Here is a 24589-nt window from a genome sequence, read left to right as displayed (position 1 = left end):
CTGCAGGCACCTCTTCCTTCTCTACTCCACACCTAGGGCTTGCTTGACTCTCTTCCCTGGCTTGTGCCTATTATTCATGATTCTTCTGGCCTCCTACTCCAAAGCCACCTGCTAAGGAGTCTGTAAAATTCCAGTATCCCCATGGGGTTTCCCGGAGTAAGTGTCAACCCTTCTCTAGATTTTTAGGACTCCCCCACTCTCATTCCAAGTAATTTTATTTCATCGGAAGTCTACCAAAAAGATAAACAATTGGAATTTATAGATTTACAAGGACATTTTGATAGTTCATTGTAATAGTTAATAACAGAAGAAGTGAGAGAGAGTCATTTGAACAAGTTACACCAGAGACAAAAGAAGGGAATGAGAAGGATCTGGGTTACTCAGGAAGTACATCCTGAGTTCTTTATCTCCTGACCCTGAACTTCTGCTGGGATGGAATAGTGCCTGCCTATGGTGGACAGCAGTACAGAAAGGCATGGGTGAATGTAACATCAGCACTGCAAGCACCCAGTCTATCTTCCTGCACTTAGGTCATTTTTAACATTGGAAGTTAAAGAGTATTTGCTATGACAGTGTTTGCCAAAAATGTTTATGTGTACCACTGGCGGTATGTGAGAGGATGTTAGTCGATATGTTAGTGAACATTATTTTATGTTTTTAAGTATGTGTTTAAAAAATATATAATTAGCACACCAAAATTCATAGTTTTTCATGTAAAGTAGAGATATGCAATTTCCTTTTAAAATAAATTTGTTTCAAAAAAAAGTAAAGAAAGTGGTTGATATAAAGTAACATAATAGTTCTTATTGTACATGGATATGGCAGAAACCACAGAGGTGGTACACAAAGGATGACACTGTGCTAGGACTTTGATTATTAGAGGCTCTCCAGGGAACAACAGGTGTATTTTAAATGGTGGTTGTCTGAAATAAAAACTTTTACACCAACATTTTATTCTAGATGATTTTTTCCCCTCTGTCACTGTGCTGGTCCGGGGAATGTCTGGAAGACTTGCTTGGGCACAACAGCTTTGCCTTTTACCCAGAGGAGCAAAAGCAAATCAGAAGGTATCCATCAGAAGTTACAGGGAAGTGACTAGGAATGAATGCGGCTGTGTGTGCATGTGTGTGTGTGTGTTATGATTTAAAGGTTAAATAACATTCCAACAAAAATCACAGATAAAATAAATATTTTTCATCCCAGTCAGGTTCTCAGTCAGTGGGTTCACATCAGTATTATCTTAGGACCCTAGATTCAGATCCACTGAATTACTCTTTAAAGACATGTTCGGGGCTGGCCGGTGGCGCAAGCGGTTAAGTGTGCACGCTGTGCTTCGGCGGCCCGGGGTTCGCAGGTTTGGATCCCGGGCGTGCACCGATGCACTGCTTGGTAAGCCATGCTATGGCGACGTCCCATATAAAGTAGAGGAGGATGGGCATGGATGTTAGCTCAGGGCCACTCTTCCTCAAGAAAAAAGGGGAGGATTGGCATCGGATATTAGCTCAGGGCTAGTCCTCCGCACCAAAAAATAAAAAATAAAAAAATAAAGACATGTTCAAGGCAGGTGTATTTCCAAAAAGTTTTCTAGATGATTCTGATGTCCACTTATGATTAAGGACTACTGTTCTGAACAGTGGGCCCAATTTTTTTCATGCAATGTTAAATATAGTAAAACTCAGGTACACACCATATATGAAAAAAATTTGGCCAGACCTTTGATATCTCTGGCAATAAGACTTAGTTTCAGATTGTTTCATATGATTTATTCTTGTATAATTGCTAATGTGCTCTATAATTTTTTTTAATATGCTGTATAATTTAATAAAATCTTCTTTTGTGTTTTGGTACAGTTTATTTTCCTCATTACATTTATAATTATGTGAATAAAATTTGCTCATGGGAGAAAGTTGGAAAATTCAGATAATAAAGAAGAAATTTTAAATCACCTTTATTCTCACTCTCCAGAAGTAGATCGCCACTGTTAATATTTTAGTGGATTTCCTTCCAATCTTATTTCCTTTCTGTACACAATAACACTTAAATAGAATTTGAGTCATTTTTATATACTGCTATTTTCACTTATCACATTGTTAAGCTTTTACTTACGTTACTAAAAATTCTTTAAAATATGACAATAAAATTTTACCAGCATTTAAGAGAGAAGCCCACAACATTGGAGCATGTATCTAAAATCATTTAAAATCTTAGATGTCTCTGTTAGATCAGATGTGTTTATCACCCTATGAGGAGCACACTTCTATTTTCTTAGTGGCATCATGCAGATCACATTCTGTCAGCATCACTGTAAGCCAGTAAGTTAGCATCAAAGATTGAGGAGGAAGGAAATCAGGAAAGGAACTAAAACTTGTTGATGGTTTAATATGTGCCATATGTATTTTATTTAATCCTTAGAATAATCTTGTGATAGGTTATTTCCATTTTTCAGATGTGAAAATGGAAATCACACAGTTAATGTATATTAGCAGGGATTTGGAGCCATGAAGAATTGGATTTGGCACCCATACTCTTTCAGTTAAGCCATGCTAAGGTTGAACTCACTGTCTAGAGATGCCCAGTGTGCCTGAACTTGTACTTTATTATGATTGAGAGCACTTGGGGAAGAAGGAAGTTTGAACCTTAAGCTCTGAAGTGCCTTATGCATTGTCTTACCACTTAATTTGGAAGATTCAGGCCTGGAGCAGTAGAGGTTGACAACCCATTTATCAGTCACAAAATCTAGAATAAGTTGAACATTTTTCTAAAAATAAAATAGAGTACACTAGATTATTTACCTTTACTGTTAGCAGTCGTATTTGCAGATTCTTACTGAGTTTCTGTGTTATGTAATCCTAGGGAAACACAGGCATCTAAGAGACCAGGGAAATACATGTCATCATAGATGGCACCAGATGTAATAAATATAATGTTGTTTGCTTTATTTTAACAGCTTTTTGTGCCTGAACCTCGTCCAGTTCCTAAAAATGATGTTGGATTTAAATATACTGTGAAACATCGACCATTTCCAGAAGAGGTGGATAAGATTCCTTTTGTGAAAGCAGATCTGAGCATTCCAGATTTGCATGAAATCGTCACTGAAGAAGTAAGAAAAATTATTGTTAGCTGTTGTTAAGGGAATGACTATAAACATTCTTAAACAACTTCCATGGTCAAGAACACTGCCTTTCTTCTAGTGTTATTAGAGGTGATTCATAAGATGACCTGGATCTCTGTTATCTGGGAGGTTACCATGTAGCTTACTTGTCTTACAAGTATAGATTGTGGCTGATTGAAAGTAACTGCATGTCTTAGAGAGAGGTGTTGCTGAGCTGCCTGGGCTGGTCTAGGTAATTTCAGTAGTATGGTGAGATGATCAGACTCTAGTGGAGGATATTTGGAAAAGGGAGACCATTGCAGAGACTACTGTGACAATCCAGGCAGGGAAAAGGAAGGACTACCTCACTGATAGCAGAAGTTTAAATATATAGAATGTATCGTAGAGGTAGATCCAGGTAGTCTCGGATTGATGAGGGAAGGAAAAGAGCCAAAGAACTTTACATTTCAAGCTTGAGTGAGAAGACATCAGTGCCATTTACAGAAGAAATATGGATGTTAGCAAGAGGACAGGTTTGGGAAGATGGGAAAAGTTTATTTAGCTTTAGATTAATTTAGGTAATTAGATGAGGTAATTGATATCTTAGGTCAAGAGAGAAGAATTTTAAGAAGTGGAGGACAGAGGGTATGTCAGGGCCTGAGAGAACAGAAGGGTGGGAATGGAGGCCGCCTGCACTATTAAGTGCTAGTGAGATCGGGAGAAGGAGCACTAAGAAGAGGCCCCTGGATTTTGGCATGAAAATGTAGGTGACCTTTGATAGCAGGTTCAAAAGAGTGTTCAAGTGAGGGGCAGAATATAAGGGGCTAGGTAGTGAAGGGTTAATGAGAGGCAGTGAATATAAAGTACATTGTTAGCAGTAAAGGGAAGGGTACAGACTGGATAATAGTGTGAGGAAGTAGCCTCGCTAAGGAAAGCAAGACTAGTTTTTTCTTTTTTTTTTTTTAATTCAAGGATGGGAACAGTATGAACATGCTTAGAGGTTGAAAGGAAGGATCCAGTGGAGAAGGGTCTGCATCTGGTAACACTGTTAAGATGGACTGGGGAAATAAGTAATAGAGTAAAGCCTTGGAGGCAGTAGGGTCAAGAGTCTATGTGATTGTGTCTAGAAAAGAGATACTTCGGGTAAGACGAGAGAGGAGAGAGTAGGTGAAAGTTCAGAGACATTTAAAGGTAGAAAGGAGGGAAATTGAAGGAGCTTATGTAAATTTTAATCTTAGTTCTTAGCAGTGAAATAGGGAATCAAAATTGGCTCTTAAAATTGCCAGGCAGCCTAGCTGAGGTTAAGAAGCATCATCTGTAGTGAAGTTACTTAACTTACTCTGCTGATTTTCTTCAAAAGTCCTTGGAATCTGGAGGCATAAGTAAAAAATTTGAATGGTGTTGGAGGTTGACAGGTGAGAATATGGAAGAATAAGGAACAACACAGGCATTTATATGCATAAAAGAGGGTATTAAGATGTTAGATTTGGGGGTTTAGGCTTGGTTGGAAAGTAGATGAAACCAGGAGGAAGCTAAGGGCCTGGGAAAATACAGAGAGGGATTGAATGCCTCAAACTGAAGGGAAAGCACAGCTCGGGGAGTGAAGGTGTGGGAGAGCTGCAGGAAGGGGGCTTCTGAGTGGAGAAGGGAATTTCAGAATTGTAGCTCTTGAAAGTAGAGCACCTCTGAGGTACAAAATGTGCTCATGGATGGCCAAAGTTGTGATGGTTGAGGAAGTGATAGAAATTTAAGCCCGGTCGTTAGAAGGATCATTGCTCACCAAAAAAGATGGAATTTTAAACTAGGATCAGAAGGGAAGTAGAGGGGTCAGGGTGAGTTTTCCGAGAATGTAGTGGAGTAATCCATATGGATGAGGACTTCAAAACATGAGAGGGTCACTGCAGGGTGAAGGTAGACAGTGATGTGGAAGAGGGAGTGAGAGCAACAACTCTTCCCTTTTTCTTGCCTGCTTGAAGGTAAGCAGATAGAGAATGGTTTCATTTATAGCAAGGAGAGGAAGGAGCAATTGTTGAGGCTATAGGGGAGTTTTTTTTGGTATTTGTCTTAACCTTGAAACATGTTTGCTTGGTTGCATACTGCGTATTGAATTGAAACTCGTTGATCACTGAAAATTATCTTAATTTACTTTGTTGCATGTAGCTTTATTTTCATTTTAAAATTAAGATTAATCCTATTACATTTGTAATAGTTCCAAAAAATGAAATATTTGGTTTATTTCAGTTAGAAGAGAGACATGAAAAATTAAGGAACGGCATGGCCCAGCAGATTGCTTATGAAATACACCTCGAACAACAAAGTGAGGAAGCATTGCAGAAGAGAAATTTTCCTGATCCAATTACAGATTGTAAGCCCCCACCTCCTGCCCAGGAATTCCAAACAGCACGCCTTTTCCTTTCACACTTTGGATTTTTGTCCTTAGAAGCATTGAAGGTAATTTTCCTAAACTTTTGTGAGAAAATATATTCATAAATTAACATTCAGCTGATGATAGCCAAAACATTTTTATGAAGATAGAAGGAATTAAAAAAAAAAAAAACCTGGGGGCCGGCCCGGTGGCACAAGCGGTTAAGTGTGCGCGCTCCGCTGCGGCAGCCCGGGGTTCGCCAGTTCGGATCCCAGGCGTGCACCGACACACCGCTTGTCAAGCCATACTGTGGCAGCGTCCCATATAAAGTAGAGGAAGATGGGCATGGATGTTAGCCCAGGGCCAGTCTTCTTCAGCAAAAAAAAGAGGAGGAGTGGCAGATATTAGCTCAGGGCAGATCTTCCTCACCAAAAAAAAAAAAAAAAAACCTGGTTAACTCTTAACTCTGCATGCAAGTAAATGAAATTCTCTGGTGCTATAGGTTACTGTGAGTCCATGACAGTTGGTCCCAGAATGCTTTCAGAGTTCTTTCTGGGGAGACTGCTTTGATAATATATCCAGCTCTGAATTTTCCTGGGTAATGTAGGACCCATATCACATATATAAGTGAAATCTATGGATAATTAGAAAAGGAATGTTAAAATCTTCCCCTAGTAAAATTTATTACTAAAAGTATGGGCTACAATTGGCTCTGCTCTTTCATACCACTTTTAAAAAGGAAAAAGTATTTGTGAACCAGGCACTTCTAAGGTCTCCAATTTCTAAGATCAGACTAGACTATCTAGGTTTATGTCCTGGCATCACTACTTACCAGCTATATGGTCTTGGGCAAGTTGCCCTACTTTTCTGAGTCTTAGTTCCTCATTTATAAAATGGGAATGATAAATGTATCCATCTCATTGTGGTCATGTAAGATGCTTCGTGTAGTACTTAACACAAAGTAAGCAGACCTGTAAGGTGAATATTGCCATTATTCCTAATTCCGTTATCCTTAAAACAATTTTATAAGGAAAGTGATGCTATCCCTATTTTACATATCTGGAGACAGAGGCTCAAAAATGTGAAATAGCTTGCTTGTGGTATATTTGGGGTTTGTACTAAGGCCTCTTTCTTTTGAAAAGCACAACTGAAGATTGCCAGGCAACAAGTTACTTATTGCACAGGTTGTCCCCTGCCCTTACTCCCTAGCATCTACTTGATTAAAGGTCATTTAACTTTTTAGAAAAGCAGGGAACATGGCTGTCTGATTTTGGATTTAAGCATGTAGATGGAAAATATTTTACATTGTAGAAAACTGAGTTGGTGATGGGGAGTATAACATAAAAACTTTTAAAATGCAGAAGAAAAGTGAGGAGAGAGGAAAATAATGAGAAATACAATGGCAAATATGAAAAAGAAGGAACAAAGGTACAATCTACAAATGATTAGTAATATTCCTAATGGAGAAATTTGAACAGAATAGAAGCAGTAGATAAAAATATACTAGAGGAAAATTATTATATCCTGAGGACTGAAGGGAGACAAGAAGAGCCCTAATAGCACTGTCTCTGAGATAGTAATTTTCCATTCATGTTATGTATGCTAGTTGAGAATTTTAAGCCTTTCAAGAAAATAATTCTCATGCTTTTTTCTCATCTGTGTCAGAACATAGGAAAAAGTCAGAAAGTTACCTGGTTTATTTTATGAATCTTAGCATCTCTCTCTAATAACTTAAACCTGATAGCACACACATACAAAAAAGGTATAAATCAATCTTACTTTTGAATGTATGTACAAAAATATTAAGGAGAATGCTAGTAAAACTGAATGCAGCAGCAGGTTAAGCAAATTATCTTCCACAACCAAGTAAGATTTACTCTAGGAACTCAAGGAGAGTTAGTTATTGAGAAATATTAGTAAGGCTATTAAGAAAGTAATTTGATCCTATTAGCAGATCAATCAGTAAAACAATAAATCAATATTCAATAGAACAATATTCATTCTGATTAAAAACAAAACAAAACAAAAACTTAACCAGGACTAGTAATGTAGATCTCATTAAATGGCACACTGTGAGAAACTAGAAGCACCCTTTGTTAAAATTAGAGGCAAAGGATATCTACCTTGACCACTATTTAACACTGAGAATTTTTTAGTCAAAGAAATTTTTTTTACTTTAAAATAATTATAGATTAACAGAAAGTTGCAAAAAAAAAACAAAATTGCAGAGAGGTTTCCTCCATTGGTAATGTCTTACCATAACTATACTACAATGTCGAAATGAGGAAAGTCAATGAAATATTAAAATAAACTAAATAAGAGGTAAAAACCATTGGAAAGAAGACAGTTCACAGGTAATGAGACTTCTAATTAGACAACTATAAGAGAATCAATAAAATGTTTAAAATAAATGAGTGTTAAGAACACCACACAAAAAAATGCAAATTAATGACTGTAGCCGTAATAGCCAGTTAAAAATATGATGCAGAAATACCCCATTTACAGCTGTGATAGTGACAAAAGTTACCCAAACAAACTGTTACAAAACCTAGAGGCAAAAACTTTAAAAAATAATTGAGAGAAAATATGTGCATGTTATGTTCCTGGATTAGAAGATCATCCAGAAGAACAAGCTGATGAAATAGCTTACTTAAAAAAAAAAAAAGGAAAATTTGGAGGCTTTTCCCTACAAGGTCTATTACAGCATGCTCCAGGTCCACAATTCATTATCCATGATTTCAAAGTAAAAACTGAAAACCGGAAGTTTTTTTGTACGTTTGTAGCAAATTCATTTAGTGGCAAAATCTGACCTGAATTGACACAAGGCTATTTGTAGTCTTTACTTATTTCTCTTAGTGTAAATATTCTTCTGTTTGACTGCAGGAATATTAATGTCTTTGGTTATAGGATGTTACCCCATCCCTTGCTAGGAATGTTATGTAATAGACTAGAAGACCAGGCTCATAATCCTTGCTAATGTAAAACGAGTAATCCTTGCCATCTCTAGTGGATGCTTTCCTGAATAATACCACGGATGGCAAAATCTTGTTGGGCAAGATCAGATCTCAAAGAAGATAAGGGAGTAGAGGAAAACAAAACAAAAAAATGCATTTTAAAAAATTGATTTTTCTTTTTAAAGCAGTTTTAGGTTTGTAGAACAATTGAGCAGAAAGTACAGAGTGCTCCCATATACCGTCTCCCCTTCCCTACCCCACTCCCCCAGTTTCCCCTGTTATTAACATCTTGTGTTAGTGTGGTACATGTGTGAAAATTGATGAACCAATATCCATGCATTGTTAAGTCCATAGTTTACGTTGGAGTTCACTCTGTGTTGTACAAATCTATGGGTTTTGACAAGTGTATAACGTGTATCCACCCTTACAGTATTAGACAGAATTAGTTTCACTGCCCTGAAAATCCACTGTACTCTGCCTATTCATCCCTCCATCTCCGCCTCCCCCAACCCCTGGCAACCGCTGATCTTTTTACTGTCTCCATAGTTTTGCCTTTTTCAGAATGTCATATAGTTGGAATCATACAGTACGTAACCTTTTCAGATTGGCTCCTTTCACTTAACATTGACATTTTTTGGGAGGGGGAAGATTGGCCCTGAGCTAACATCTGTTGCCAATCTTCCTCCTTTTTTTCTTTTTTTTTTTTTCTCCCCAAAGCCCCAGTAGATAGTTGTATGTCATAATTGTACATCCTTCTAGTTGCTCTATGTGGGATGCTACCTCAGCATGGCTTGGTGAGTGGTGTGTAGATCCACGCCCAGGATCTGAACTGGCGAACCCCGGCCCACCAAAGCAGAGCGCGGCACGTGAACTTAACCACTACGCCACTGGGCTGGCCCTGAGGCTTCTTTCACTTAGCAATGTGCATTTAAGGTCCCTCCATGTCTTTTTGTGACTTGATAGCGCATTTCTTTTTATTGCTGAATAATATTCCATTGTATGGGTGTATCACAGTTTATTATCACTTACAGAAAGACATCTTGATTGCTTCTAAGTTTTGACAATTATAAATAAAGTTGCTGTAAACATTTATGTGCAGGTTTTTGTTAGGCATAAGTTTTTAATTCCTTTGGGTAAATACCAGGATGTGCGACGGCTATCTTGCGTGGTAAGACTATGTTTAGCTTTGCAAGAAACTGCCAAACTGTCTTAACCATTTTGCATTCCCACCAGCAATGAATGAGAAAAAAATGCATTCAAAAAATTTCTAGAAAGTATGATATAGAGAAAATCAGAACCAAAATTATGTACATAATATGATCTCAGTTGTCTTTAACAAAAAAAGGCAAATAAAAGAACTCAAAGGAAGTACACAAGAATATTATATATAGTTCCTTTAAGATTATGGTTGTGCTTGTTCCTGCCACTTGATAATTAAACCATGAGCAAGTATTGCTTTTATAATTAGAATAGTGAAAAGAGATAACCTACTTGCTTTCTTTGGTGGTAGGAACCTGCAAATAGTCGTCTACCTCCTCACCTTATTGCACTTGACTCTACAATACCTGGATTTTTTGATGACATCGGATATCTGGACCTCTTGCCATGTCGTCCCTTTGATACAGTTTTTATTTTCTATATGAAGCCAGGTCAGAAAACAAACCAGGAGGTAAGATTTCTGGATTCGGGGGATAATTTTTTATGCTATAAATATAAAAAATTTTACATGGCTTGTGCTTATCCATAGTGGGAGATGAGTTGTACTTGATGCTTAAAGACTTGTTGTGAACCAGTTCAGAAACTGAGTTAATGAAAACTATGATGCTAAAAGTCCTGAGTATTTTGACTCTCCGTGAATGTGGTTTAGAGAGGAGCTATAGCGTGTCTTTCTTCCACTTAAGGAATTCAGATTCAGAGGAGAAAAGAAACTAAAATACAGAAGGTTAACCACCAAAGCTAAAGCTAGGCCTGATTGCTTAAAAAGAGTAAAACAACAGCACCAAATATTTACTAAACATCTTCCCTGTGGCTCAGTGTGCCAGGGTATAGAAGGGAACAACAGTCTTTCCTCTTGAGGAGCTCACCTTTTAGGTCATTTCATGGGCAAATTTCAGTTGAGGAATGCGTGGTGTGCAGTGGGGAAAATAACGCCTGAAATTAAGTAAAAGATAAAAACAGAAGACTAAGTAAAACACAGTTGGATACATGTAACAAAAAGACTAGGAGAAGGATGAAGAAAAATATAAGGTAGGTGAGAATGGAAAACAGAGCAAATGGCAAGAGGTTTGAAGTGTCTGTTGGAAATGAATAGTTGAAACATGGAATAAGCAGATAGTTACCAACTGCCACTAGGAAAGGGCCAAAGGAAGATTTGTAAAATACAGTGTTCAGATGTGTAGGGCACTATGACTATGTGATCTTGAAATTTTACTGTAATCACTGTAAGACCATTATCTAATCAAATTGAGCAGACCTTAAGAAATTTACCAAAGTCACAAAATGTTTTTTTATACTAGAAGCACTGTTTCCAATTATTAGTGAGCTGCTAGAATAGGAGATTGATTTGTGAGAAAGCTCTTCTCATTTCATGTTATTGAATCAATAAATATTTATTAAGTGTCTGGTATTGGTTATGTGCCAGAGTTAGGGTGATGAACAAAATCTACAAGGTTTCTGGCTTCCTAGAACTTCTGTCTAGAGGGGAAGACAGATGATTAAATAAACAACCATAGTAAAGTGTGCTAATAGGAGAATGTTATAGGACCCATGCTAATTAAGGAAAACTTAACTTGATTTTAAGAAGGTGTCTTGGAGGAAAAGACATTGAAGCTGGTGTTTGAGGTATGCATTGATGATAGGTAAAAAGGTAGAAGCAGATTGTTACTAACAAAGTAATAGGATGTATAAAGGCACTGGAGGTAAGAGAGAATTCCGTCTTCACAAAATTTATTATGGGATCCGATATGCTTGGAGCTTGGGAGAAGCTGGTGGGCTGATGGTAGCCAGAGATGAGACTGGTGGACTCAAGTTTTTTGGAAGAACCTCAGCAAAATTGGGTTAATTGCAGGGGTTGGGGATCAGCTTTGAAGGAGGTCTAACGCATGGTTCGTATGAGAATAATGGGGCCATTTTTCTCCTTCCTATAAAAGAAGACACAAACCCTTGAAGTAACTCTTAAGCCAGTTCAGTTTCCTTAGCTTTCTAGGGACTGAGGGTCACTAGGAAACAATGAAAATTCTGAGGCCTCCTTTAGAATGGCTGAAACCTGCCTTCCTTAGCTACAGGGGAGGTTTAGATTAATTTCCAGCTGCCAGCCAGTGGCCTGCAGGTTGATTTTGACTCACTTATTGCATCTTGACTAAATTTTCAGAAATTGTTTATTTTTTATTTTATTTTTTTATATCAGACAGGTAATGTGCTGACATCGTAGCAAGGTTTGTGGGAGGCACATCTCACACAATAGTGTGAACACCCAATCATCACACTTATGAACTACAAAAGGATCGAGAAATTGTTTATTTAAAAGTTTCGCTTCTGAATAAAAATTTTAATTGGAAGAAAACTGGAGCTGGCTGTCAAATCAGTTTCCTGGCACTTAGAAGAATATGAAGGAATATGGGTGCACTAAATAGGTACACTTCTAAAGACAAGTGTTTAAGAGATAATGTGTTTAAGAGATGATAGCCTGGCAGTGGTGCCCAGTGGATTGAGAGTAATAAATGTGACACCCAATATTTTGACTTCATCACACCTTGACGTAGATTAGCATTGTATGAACCATATCAGTGATCTCTGGACTGGCTGCGTCACAGTCATTTGGGGGAGCTTTTAAGAATAGTAATTCCAGGATCCTGCCTCTGCTGATTCTGATTTTGAAGGTCTAGAGTGGGCTAAGACAATCTTATGTTTAAGAAATTCCCTAGGTGATTTTGATACACTACTCTCTCCCTAATTTTTAGAGGATTTCTGATTTTCCTTCCTTTAGCATAAGGTTTTCAAGAGCAGCACTATTGCTGTTTGGGGACAGATCATTCTTTATTATGGGAGCTGTCCTGTAAATAGGACATTTAGCAGCATCTTTGGCTTCTACTCACGAGATACCAGCAGCACCCCACCAGTTGCGATAACAAAAATGTCTCCAGACATTGCCAAATGTCCCCTGGGGGGAAAAATCTCTGCCATGAGAACCACTGTTTTAGAACAAGGGACTTTTCTTTCTGAGGCCAGTAAAAAGCCCAGGTATTAAGTTTAGTACTTAGTGAAGAGGAGAGAACCGTCTAGTCACTTCATTTTTTTCTGGAATGGTTACATTCTCTTCTTTGGACTAAGAGAAGGATGTTTTCATGCTCATTTGTTAATTATACCTAATCTTTATTGAATTTTTAATAGATTTTTACTTTTTTTTTTTGTGAGGAAGATCAGCCCTGAGTTAACATCCAATGCCAATCCTCCTCTTTTTTGCTGAGGAAGATTGGCTCTGGGCTAATATCCATGCCCATCTTCCTCTACTTTATCTGGGATGCTGCTACAGCATGGCTTGACAAGCAGTGCGTTGGTGCGTGTCTGGTATCCAAACCCTGGGCCGCCGCAGCGGAGTGCGTGCACTTAACCGCTACGCCACCAGGCCACCCCTCCAATAGATTTGTACTTTTTATAGCATTTGTCAAGATTTGTAATTAAATAATCACATACCTATGTAATGTTTCTCACTAATCAGATAGTAAACTCTGTGAAGGCAGGGGCATAGGGTTTTTTGTTTACTTTTTGCAAACATATCTGGTTCAATAATTGTTTTGCTAGGGAGGGAGATAAGGGTTTTACTTGCATTATCTCACTTAATCTTCACAACCGTCATAATTATCCAAACTTTACAGATGAAGAAACTGAAACAGTGAGGTTAAGAAACTTGCCTAAGGCCCAGCCAGCATTTGAACCCAAATCTGTTTAACTCGAAAGCATGAGTTTTTAACAAGTGGTATATTCGCAAGGTTATTCTGAGCTTGGACTTGATTTGTCAGACATGTCAAAGCTAAACAATTTTTATGAAGATTTATTTTGGTATGCTTATTATAGCTTATGATTGGTATATATTTCAGATTCTAAAGAATGTGGAGTCTTCCAGAAATGTTCAGCCACATTTCCTAGAATTTTTGCTCTCCCTTGGCTGGTCAGTAGATGTGGGCAAACACCCTGGTTGGACTGGACATGTTTCCACCAGTTGGTCTATTAACACTTGTGATGATGGTGAAGGACCTGAACAAGGTAAAACTTATAATGGTCATTTGTTTTTTTCTTGTTTTGTTACTCTTCATTTTTCCCCCTTTATTATGAGTTTTGTAGGCTTATTAAAAAAACAAACGAACAGAGGTATATAAAGGAAAAGTCTCCTTCTCCTAATCCTAGACCTCATAGGAAATCACTTTATATAGTTGTGTATTCTTCCAGACATTTTCTGTGTGTGTGTGTGTGTGTGTGTGTGTGTGTATATATAATGATAGTTAATTAATATAAAATTAATGGCTTAGTTATCATAGGGTTAATAAGTTCCTTTTTTATAGTGTGAGTAAACATTCCATTTTCTATAACAATATTATAATAAATTTAGGCTATCTATAACAATACAGTTTCCTAAGAGAAGTGTATTTTGTCTAATAAATACAGTTTTCTATTAACAGGTGTGTTTTATAGACTTTGTGGCTATCCTTAAAGGTTACATTCTTGGGATATTATATAAAAACATTTGTAGTAAACAGTTGAATATCTCGGAGAGATTCATGCCCATCTCTACAAATCCTCCTGAGGAGCCATAATCAGGATAACAAGTACCAGAGCAAGAAATAAATTTAAACTTAAGAACTTTGCCCCACCTGGCTAATGTTCTTTGTTCTGAGGGCTCCCAAAGTCACTGGAAAGTTAATGTTCTCTCTGAAGTGGGTAATGCCTGTGTCCATTGCTTTGAATTATCAGAGTTCTTCTGTCAACAAGATTATACTCTATCAAGGTTTCCCATTAAATACTGTTGTGACTTGTGACCTGTAGTTTTTTTTTATTTCACCCAAGGCTGAATCAAAGTATTTGGGGATATACTCTAATTTTAATTTCCACCTATCTTTTAATATGTGCTTGACTGTATTTATAGACTAAATTCCCATAAGTAGAATTGATAAAGGATATGCACATTTTTCAGTTTGATAAATATGAGTTGGATGCTTATCATTGCAGGTAACAGAAAACCTGACCCAAACTGGCTTAGATTTTGAAGGTCATTTATTGCCTTATATAACTGAAAATTCCAGAGATGAGTGTACATTTTTGTTGTCATTTGAGCAGCACTCCTATTCTATTTCTCTGCAGTTTTCCTTTAGTTCTGCTCTCCACGTGTTGGCTCTCTGTCCCCAGCCTGGCTTCTCTCACAGTGCGAAAAAGGCAGATCCAGACTTTACATTCATATACCACACTAGCCTGAAGAGAAGAGATTAGCTGGGTCTCAGAACCTCCCTACTCCCCAAATTCTGAGACATGCCGTGATTGGACCACCCTGAACCTGTTGCTATGGCAAGAGAGATGGAATGACGCTGATAGAGAGATATAGACAAGGTAGAGCTGGTATGAAGGGTCAGTCCCACCCGCAATTCATGCCTGCTTCAGAGTAGGGGAGGGTGGAGTGGGTGTGAGGCAGTAACCACAGTGTCTACTACAGTACATACAAAGTGCCTTCCTAGTGTCTCAGCCAGCAGTCAGCAAACTATAGCGCATGTCTGTTTCTGTAAGTAAAGTGTTATTGGAACTCAGCCACACTCATTTATATATTGTCTGTGACTGCTTTCATGCTACAGTGGCAGAGTTGAGTAGTCATGGCAGAGACCATGTGGTCTGCAAAGCCTTATTTACTACCTGATTCTTTATAGAAAAAGTTTGCTAACCTCTGGTCTAAACTTCCTGTTTGCCACATCTTCACCAGCCTTAGGTGTCTTCCAATCTGTTGGGTGAGAAATTTTCTATTTTTAATTATGATTGAGTTTCAGCATCTTTTCATATTTTTATTTCTTTCCTGAGAACCCCTTATTCATTTCCCCTCCCCCAATTTTTTTTCAGGTTGTTGGTCTTTAGTATATTACTGGTAGGACATTGTGTTCATTTTCATTGAGAACTATACTAGCTCTCAGGAATGTTACTTTTGTTAATTCAGTCTTGCTGGCTTAGAGCAAATACCATTACTAAAACTGCTTGTACGTTTTTATATTATATCACTGACCGTTGGGGAAAATGGAGCAGAAGCAGAACTGAGGAGCGGTAGAGAAAGACCAGGGACAGGAATGCCATAAAAGCAGGAGCACATACACAGACACCTGTCCCAACCACCTTCAGACGGACCGTGGTGATCTTCTTCCTTTTAATTGTTACCTCTTCCAAAAAGACTGTTCCCTTAATCTGCCACATACAGATGAACTAAAGGCCCTGCTGATCAGAAGTGGTCTGATTTAGAGTAGTTTGAGAAACTATGAAATTAAGATTTTATGATTTAAATTTAGAGTAAAGACATTTAATGAACATTTATAGTTCATTCTTAACATACTAATTGGTTCTTGTTGGAAACCTGCCTTCTACTTATTATCCCTTTATTAACCAGTTAAAATTTCACAAAGCAGGATGATACTGGTTTTTCCCACTTTTTGGAGCAATAATGTAGTGTTTCTCATTCCCAGATGAAGTGATTTCCTCTGAAGATGTTGGGGCTAGCATTTTCAATGGACAGAAGAAGGTGCTGTATTATGCTGATGCCCTTACGGAAATAGCTTTTGTTGTTCCTTCTCCTGTGGAGTCCTTAAGTAAGAGCATTTTTCGTATGGTCCTGTTTTAGGATCTATTTTTGTATTCACTGGTTTGTGCGGTATTATTGCATTGGGAGAAATTCTGAAGTTCTCCAAGGTATTCCTCAGCTTCTAAGACATGATAGCTTTTAGATTATGCAAAGGTACAGGATGTTGGCTTCTCTTAACTTTCTTAAGGAAAGTAGTTAAAGACAAGCAGACTGACCCTCTGATAATAATTTTTAAATAGTGAAAGAGACCCACTTCAACCCATTTTTTGTCTTTCTATAATTATTTAACCAATATGTAGAAGCCCTGTTTTCCACTTTATTCATTTCTTTCTTTACTTATGAGTGAGCCCACACCCACTTCCCTATTTCCATGTGAGAGCTTTTATATGGAACCTCAGGGAATCCTACAGTTGGAAGACTCTAATGATGGCATCTGGCTGATTTTTCTAACGTCAGTCAGGAGAAACTCTAGCAGCCTAGAAAAGACGACGATCAAGACTGTTCTTAAGGATCAGGGGTGATTATTACTTCTCTGTCTGAACTCATAGTCTTATTTTGCCTAGAACCTTTGCTTCTTGCAAATTAAGCCTGTTTCTTTGTGCCTGACAGGCAGTAGGTAGAAAACTTCACCTTTTTCTTCAGTGAGACCATCTGTAGGATGGGGTGCTACATATCACACTTTCACGATCTCTTCTCTAGGCTAATGACTTTTCGTGTGCCCCACCTTGGCAGCCTCCTAATCTTTGTACTTGGACTCTTGATTTCTCACTCTAGGCCCCTCCCTATCTCATACTCTGGGGCCAATTGTGTCCCTGGCAGGAGGGGCCTTCCACGGTCTAGATCAGTATCTTAGCAGCTGTTTGCCTTCATGTCAAGGCTGTAATCTGCCACCCTAATTCCAGAAGCCAGGCTCCATCTGTCCTCTGTGGGCTGAGTCCCTGCCTGGTGTCTCTGGCCCAGCCTGTTTGCACCAACCCAGTCCTCCCAGAGCTAGATCCTTTTCCTTGCACTGTAGTTCCCACACTTGGGTCTTCGCCTCCTGTCATGACACATCCTCTGTACCAACTGTGCTCCTGCTCCAGCTCAACCTCCTCCTGTTTCTTGACATTTGTCTTCCTTTGTTTTTGTTTTTCATAACTCTCTGTGTGCTTGTCTTCAACTAGATCATACTTAATCACGGAGACCAGTTCCTCTGTAGCTTTGGGGTGCCCCAGTGCTACTTGGCACTGTGCTACATATTGAATATATAGTCAGAGTAATTCAGAGAATAACAGATGGCTTTTATTATATTCTACATCTGAAAAGTCAGATGTTTTCTACTCTTACCTCAGCTATCCTGTAGAGCAGGAGCCGGCAAACCACAGCACAGAGACCAGATTCAGAACACTAAGAACGGTTTTTACGTTTGTAAAGGGTTGTAAATAAAATATGAAGAAGAATATGCAATAGAGACCTGTATGTCCAGCAAAGCCTAAAATATTTATTATCTGATCCTTTACAGAAAAAGTTTGTCAAACCTTGCTCTAGAAGCAATGCTTTGCTTAAGTGACTCAAATTAAACTATTAATATAATTGGTTTAGACACTTTTGCTCCAAAGAAGTAGTAGGTATAATTATTTATTTTCTTTAACCTATAGGTGATTCACTGGAAAGTAACATCTCGGACCAAGATAGTGATTCAAATATGGACCTTATGCCAGGAATTCTGAAACAGCCATCCCTGACACTTGAGCTTTTCCCTAATCACACAGACAATCTTAATGCCTCACAGAGGGTAAGTCACTTTGTTGATATATCTCCAAAAATTTGTAGTGAAATGGGGGTAATTATAAAATCGTGCCTGAAAAGCTAACTTTAACCCAGAGAGTAATTATAACAGTACTGATTCATTAATATCTTTTTTTTTTTCCAATCAAATTCTCAAGATTTTCTGTTTTTCAGTTTGCAACAAATAGTTCGTTCTAAGACAGCCTTTGTTGTTTTCCTTGACTTAGCCATTCTGGTACCATGCTACCATGCTGGGCTCTCTCACACATTCCTTCTCAAGCCTGGGTTTTTATTTGGTCCCTGAAATATCCACTAAAAGTACAGCAGTTCTATCCATTTCACATCTTTAATCATGCAACATTCAACTTAAACAAGTCTGACTATATACAAATGGTAGCATTTGGGAGAATAGCCCAGTGTATGAATAAATACGCTGAGCGAGGCACACAGCGGCTATTACAAGAAGAGAGCATTTTGCTTTTATATTTTTTTCTTACCCTCTTGGTGGATGTTTTGTCTTTATCTGTGTTTTCCCCTCATGTTATCTCTTAATCCTTACCGGAAAGTGACCAATTGGTGATAGCAAGAGTACAGGATCAGTTCATAAGTGTAAGAAGATTGATTTAGAACAAATAATAAAAAAAGATGAAAGAAGTGTAAACTTGACTGAAGCCATTTTTCCATTGTACAGGATTTTAATTTGGTTCCTTATACAGTGAAAATTATTTATTAACATTTTTTGTTAATAAATTTGTTAATACTTATTATTAACATAAGTATATGCCTAAAAGAATATGGGAGAGGTTTTCACCTTTAAAATTGATTTAGGGAAAAAAGTTATATAAAACTCACTGAAGTAGACTGATTTTGAAAATCGTAGTTGCTGTATTCCAAAAGGTTTCGCAGAGTATGGTTAGGAGATGAACAAGTCAGTGTTGGGTAGTAATGTGGGATTTTAGTCAAATCTAATAGTCAGTGATGGGCTGCCCTCGTACTCATTTTCTGAACGCCAGCGTAGTTACTCCTTAAAATCCAAAGAATGACAACTCTTAAAGCACCATGTTTTTATTGCAGACTGCTAACTAAAAAAAAATCATATCATCTCCATAGATGTAGAAAAAGCAGTTGACAAAAATTCATCGCTCATTCATGAGAAAAACTTTAAGCAAACTATGAATAGAAGGGAACTTCCTCAACCTGAAACAGCTCTACTAGAAACCTACAGCTCATGTTATACTGATACCTTATACATTGTTCTTGAAGCTTTTCCCCTGAATAGAGGACGAGGCAAGGATGTCTGCTCTCACCACTTCTATTCAGTATGGTAGTGGAGGTCCTATACAGGGAAATAAGACCAGAAAAAGAAGTAAAATGCATAAAGATTGGAAAGGAAGAAGTAAAACTGTATGTATTTGCAGATGGCATGATCATGTATGTAGAAAACCCTGAGGAATCTATTTTTAAAAATCTACCATATCTATTGAGTGAGTTTATTTAGCAAGGTTTTGGGGGGAAAGGTCAATGTGTTAGGCAGAATTCTAAGATGACCCCCGAAGACTCTTGCCCTTGTGTAATGTCCTCCCCTTGCATGTGGGTGGAACCTGTGAATATGATGAGATATCCTGTGATTATGTTACCTGATAATGGCAAAAGGAATTTTGTGGATGTAACTAAGGTTGCTTTGAGTTAGTCAATAGGAAGATTATTCAGGTAGGCCTGAGATAATCACAGGAGCCCTTTAAATCTAGGGCTGGAAGTCAGAGATGGAGGAAGTCAGAGATTCAAAGCTGATTAGGAGCCATGATGTCAAGAAAATAGTCTCTGAGTGTGGCTGGATATCTGTAGCTAGTTTGGGGAAGACTCTTGGTCACAGTCGTTTTCTGTGAATGCCAGAATAGAAACAAGAGGGAGGGGGGTTGCCATGGTCTCTGGTCATCTGGTCAAGATATGTATATTTCTCTGCTAATAAAGCAGTTTTATTTTTAGAATTCAAGTATGGGGTTCTCCCTTCTGTACACATAGCTTTGTTTAGGGCTTTAGCATAAACTCAGCTCTGTTTCATCCCCTAAAAGTGATGAAGCTCAGAGTGCCAGTTTGCTAAATGGGAGCCACATGGTCCTGCTAGCTTTCCAAAGAAACTTAAAGCTGATTAGGTGGGCAGGGAAGCCAGAAGCAAACTGTGTGTGATAGCAAAGACCTAACCAACTCTTTTTTTTTTTTTTTTCTGCTGACAAGTAAAAGGAATTTTGGGGGCCTAAATTGTAGTAGAAAACATTTCGTCTGAGAACAAGGGATAACTTCCTAATGGCTCGTTTGAGAGATTAGGATCCCTAGGCAAATCAGTGATGTTGCTGTGACGGGGAAAGCTTGCTGCTTTCTGGCCATGGAGATAGACTCAAATCCTTTTAAGCTCTCATTAAGACATTGCATGCAAATTTAATTTTTATTAATGTCAGTTATAATTGTTCAGTATTCCTTACCTTTTTTTCCTTTGAGGATTTTAGGCCTTCATTTCCTTCTTCTACATTGAGACTTGATAAACAGAGGAGCCGAAGAAGAGCTTTTTTGCAAATATATTTCACCCTTTTTTCTAAGTGATTTCCTATGACCTGATATTGTCACTGGGCAGCTTGATGAATGTATGGTTGTAGTTTTATTAAGCCAGTTCTTTTATTTTCTTCTTCTCTTCTGCTTTTCTCTGCCTCATGTAGCTCAGTCCTAGTTCCAGAATGAAGAAGCTGCCTCAGGGTCGCCCTGTGCCTCCCCTTGGACCTGAGACAAGAGTTTCTGTAGTCTGGGTAGAACGCTATGATGATATAGGTATTGTATAAGGACTTTGTCCATAAATAAAATTATAATAGAATGACAGTGACTTGCTAAATGTCTAAAGGGAGCAGCAGCATAGGCATGGTATGGTGGCCAAGAACTGGGATTGGAGTTGAGCAAACCTGGATTAGAATCCCAGCTGTACTACTCACTTAATTTCTTTAAGCCTTAGATTACTCGTCTGTTAAATGGAGACACTCATGGCACTTATTTCATAGTAATGAAGATTTGGTGAGACTAGTGGATACAAAATCTTGAGCTCTTCTTGGTATGACAGTTTGTGGTTTGTTGTCAGTTGGTCCCACTGTATGTAGCTCCCAGTCACCCTAGGACCTCTGGAAATGGGCAGGGGGAGCACTTCCCTCACCCTTTTTCCATGAACTCTCCTGTCTCGTTTTAGTGTAAAGATTAATTTGTCCTCAGAAATTCTGCTATGGATAAGTTTCTCATGATGTTTATGTAAGCAACATGAGAGCATTAGAGGTGCGTATTTAGCCTAGAATCTCATCCAGCTCAGAGTCGGGGGGAAAGTGTGATAGTTGCTTTCCAACCCCTCCAAAGCCCTCAAAGACTATAGATCATGTTCCCTACAACCTCTCTGCTTTAGAAGAACTTAGCTAAAATGTGTCTTGAGGGAAAATTTTTTTTTTTATTTGTGAGGAATAGTTAGGATTATATATTTTAGGATAGCACAATCCACATATTTGTTGCCTGCCTATGTAAAGAGATTAGGAAATTAGATTTTCTATTATTTGTTTAGGAAATAAGAGAGTGATATTAATTGTAATGCTATTATTTTCTTCCAGAAAATTTTCCCCTCTCAGATCTGATGACAGAAATCAGTACTGGTGTGGAAACTACTGCAAATAGTAGCACTTCTCTGAGGTACACTCTTATGTGCTTGAAGTTTTATCAGCATGTCTTTAAGCATAGAGAAACCTATTTTTTATATGTTGATTGCAGTTAATCAAGAAATAAAGATTTTTAATGAAACAAAAGGGACGAAGGCAATAAGAAATAAACAAAATTGGGAAAAAGAATCAAAGAAAGAAGTTTGTAGATAAATGCACAAGGTGATCAAATGAGTAAGGATTTTTAAATGACATAATTAGATACTGTTTTCCATTTGTTTGCAGCAAAAAGAAAAATGGAGAAGTGGAGGCAATTAAGTGTTAATGAAGACTGTGATAATAGGGTAGCAATGTTAGATAGAAATAATGGAATTAAATTGGCCAAAACATTCTGGATAGATAGCAGTTAAAATATCCTCATCACATGGGCTATTTAATGGAAAAATATTTCTAAGTAAAATGTAATACAGTCATGCATCGCTTGACAATGGGGATAAATTCTGAGAAATGCGTTGTTAGACGATTTCGTCATTGTGTGAACGTAATAAGAGTGTACTTACACAAACCTAGATGGTATAACCTACTACACGCCTAGGCTATATGGTACTAATCTTATGGGACCACCATCGTATATGCAGTTCGTCGTTGACCAAAATGTCATTATGCTGCGCATGACTGTACCAACTTTATTATAATGTTAAGATTTCTAATTTAGCTGTACATGCACAAAAAGGATTAAAAAAAATGATTCCAAGAATAGTAACAATGTATCTGTGTAGCTTTTATAGTTTAAAGGATTTTTGCTTGCTTGTTTTTGGTTTAAACAAATACTATAAAATAACTTCAAAAGGTACAATTATCATCTTCATTTTACAAATGGGATAAAATAGGCTCGTAGAGGTTATTCCTCAATGTCACACATCCAGCAAATGAAGGAGAAAGCAATCAGAACCCAGCCCTCTGACCCCAAATGCTAATCTCATCTCCCACATTACAGTTATCCTTAATATCAAGGTAAACTTGATATTTTAACTTTGAGTAAGTCCTTTCTATTTACATGATCTGATTCATATTGCATGTAAGATGAATTTAGTCTAATGTTGTTAGATTATTGTTTAGAAATGAAGTCAGTAAAGATGGTTCATTTTAACATCATATTTTTAAATTTCTAGAAGAGGGTAAATCATTCTTAAAACTTTCATGTTTTTTATGCTAAAGTATTTTAAAGCAAATTACACATATCCTAACATTCTGTATACATCAGTAATACATCTCTAAAAATTAAGAACACTTTTCAAATAGATAAAGATAATGTTATCACAATAATAATGTTATCACAATAATACAGTTAGTAACAATTCCTTAATTTCTAATAACCAGTTTGTATTCAAATTTCTGCATTTTCCCTGAAAAATATCCTTTACCAACTGGTTTGCTCAAACCAGAATCCACTCCAGGACCTTGCACCTGGTATTAATTCTTTCAGTCTGTTTTAATCCAGAACAGTCCTGTTTTCCATTTTTTCTCCATGACACTGACTTGCTGAATAGACTATAATAGTTTTCATGAGGTGGACTTTTCTCGAACTAGTTTGGAAGAGAAGTCTAGTCTAGTTGGAACTAGTTTTAAGTATCTTGTACTGTTTTTTGTTGTTGTGTTGTTTTAATCTTTTTAGGTCAAAAATTCTAATACAGTTAGATTGTAAAATTTCTATTTTATTGGTAGATTAGCAAAGGTTAGAGTTTTCCTTGGGACAGAATTAGTATAGGATTGATTTTTATTTAATGTCTTGAAAAATTAATTCACTATTACTTTGGCCAAAATCGCTTTACCTATATAGAAGAGAAAGCTCATTGTCTTGCCGGAAAAAAAAGCTGACATGTAGCATCAGAGTAGCATGGGTACCTCTAGATGTGTTGGCACACCCCTGATGCGTGATGTGTAATCAGCCTTCCAAAGGTACCTTTGCTGACTTAAGCACCTGTTACTTGTTCAGAGGCTTTGAGGGCTTTGGCTCTGCCAAGATGCAGCCATTTATCGCCTCTGCTGAGGAAGACACTTGCAGCCAGCCCAGATTAATGGCCCTCCCAACCTCCTCCCCCAACCCCTGGAAAAAAAATTATATCAGGGATTCCCGTAGTGGGCCTAAGCTGTACTCCCACTTCTGCTCTGAGATGCTAGCATTGACTGTGGTGGAATTCCCTGCACTCTGGCCAGCCCCACTTTGTTCCCTACAAGAAAGAGGAAGTAAGTGCTAAGTGAAAGTCCCATAGCTGGGTGCAGATTCATAGCCCCCCACAGCAGATTTCTCTAGCCGTTCCTTCCACTCCGTGTCCCCAGTGGTTTTCTAAGCACGGTTTTAGCCCCTTTTTTGTCAGCTTAAAAAGCCTGACCCTAGTGATGGGCATTTAGGGTCAGATGTTGATGGGGGGACTTCAACATGGGCTCCCAGAAAGAGGATTTTGAGCAGACTGACCCCTTGGCTCTTCGCAAACACTGCCTGGCAATGAGTCCCTTTGGTGTTCTTATATCACACATGGGAGACTTCAACTCTTGAGTGTCTGGGGTAAAAAGAAGTTTTTTTTCCTTCAGATCTACCACTCTTGAAAAAGAAGTTCCTGTCATCTTCATCCACCCTTTAAACACTGGATTATTCCGGATAAAAATTCAAGGAGCCACTGGAAAATTTAACATGGTCATCCCTCTTGTGGACGGGATGATTGTCAGCAGGCGAGCACTCGGTAAGGTCTTCATCTGTGACTGAAGGGAACGGTTAAGGTCACTTTATTTTTTTTTTTCTTTAACATTTTTATGAACCAAAAAGAAGTAGAAGTACGGAAATGATGATAATACTTAATAAGTCCCACATGTAGAAAATGCTGCGGTTTTTGTTAAAAAGGAAGCATGTTTTGT

General features: G+C 37.9%; 1 protein-coding gene and 1 non-coding gene across 6 annotated transcripts in view; one reads left to right on the top strand and one right to left on the bottom strand.

The window, feature by feature from the left end:
* RALGAPB (Ral GTPase activating protein non-catalytic subunit beta) overlaps positions 1 to 24589 on the top strand; it is a 90478-nt gene that overhangs the window by 61447 nt on the left and 4442 nt on the right. For 4 of the 5 annotated variants that reach the window (XM_014787453.2, XM_004430409.3, XM_087445282.1 and 1 more), the window contains 10 exons: positions 961 to 1067; positions 2948 to 3100; positions 5333 to 5542; positions 9921 to 10079; positions 13507 to 13672; positions 16117 to 16239; positions 17870 to 18006; positions 20711 to 20819; positions 21632 to 21710; positions 24269 to 24417. In XM_014787453.2, the coding sequence (XP_014642939.1) occupies positions 961 to 1067; positions 2948 to 3100; positions 5333 to 5542; positions 9921 to 10079; positions 13507 to 13672; positions 16117 to 16239; positions 17870 to 18006; positions 20711 to 20819; positions 21632 to 21710; positions 24269 to 24417 (1392 nt within the window). The remainder of the gene's footprint in view (positions 1 to 960; positions 1068 to 2947; positions 3101 to 5332; positions 5543 to 9920; positions 10080 to 13506; positions 13673 to 16116; positions 16240 to 17869; positions 18007 to 20710; positions 20820 to 21631; positions 21711 to 24268; positions 24418 to 24589) is intronic. The other variant, XM_087445283.1, reaches the window with a different exon arrangement.
* On the bottom strand, positions 11811 to 11914 carry LOC147914221 (small nucleolar RNA U13). Its single transcript, XR_015555702.1, has one exon. It is a non-coding gene; the product is annotated as a small nucleolar RNA U13 (small nucleolar RNA).

The sequence above is a fragment of the Ceratotherium simum genome, chromosome 21 (assembly GCF_057802395.1).
Source record: "Ceratotherium simum simum isolate JZ-2026a chromosome 21, ASM5780239v1, whole genome shotgun sequence".
NCBI lineage: Eukaryota > Metazoa > Chordata > Mammalia > Perissodactyla > Rhinocerotidae > Ceratotherium > Ceratotherium simum.
Note: the sequence above shows the minus strand (reverse complement) of the source record. Positions and strands in the feature narration are given on the sequence as shown.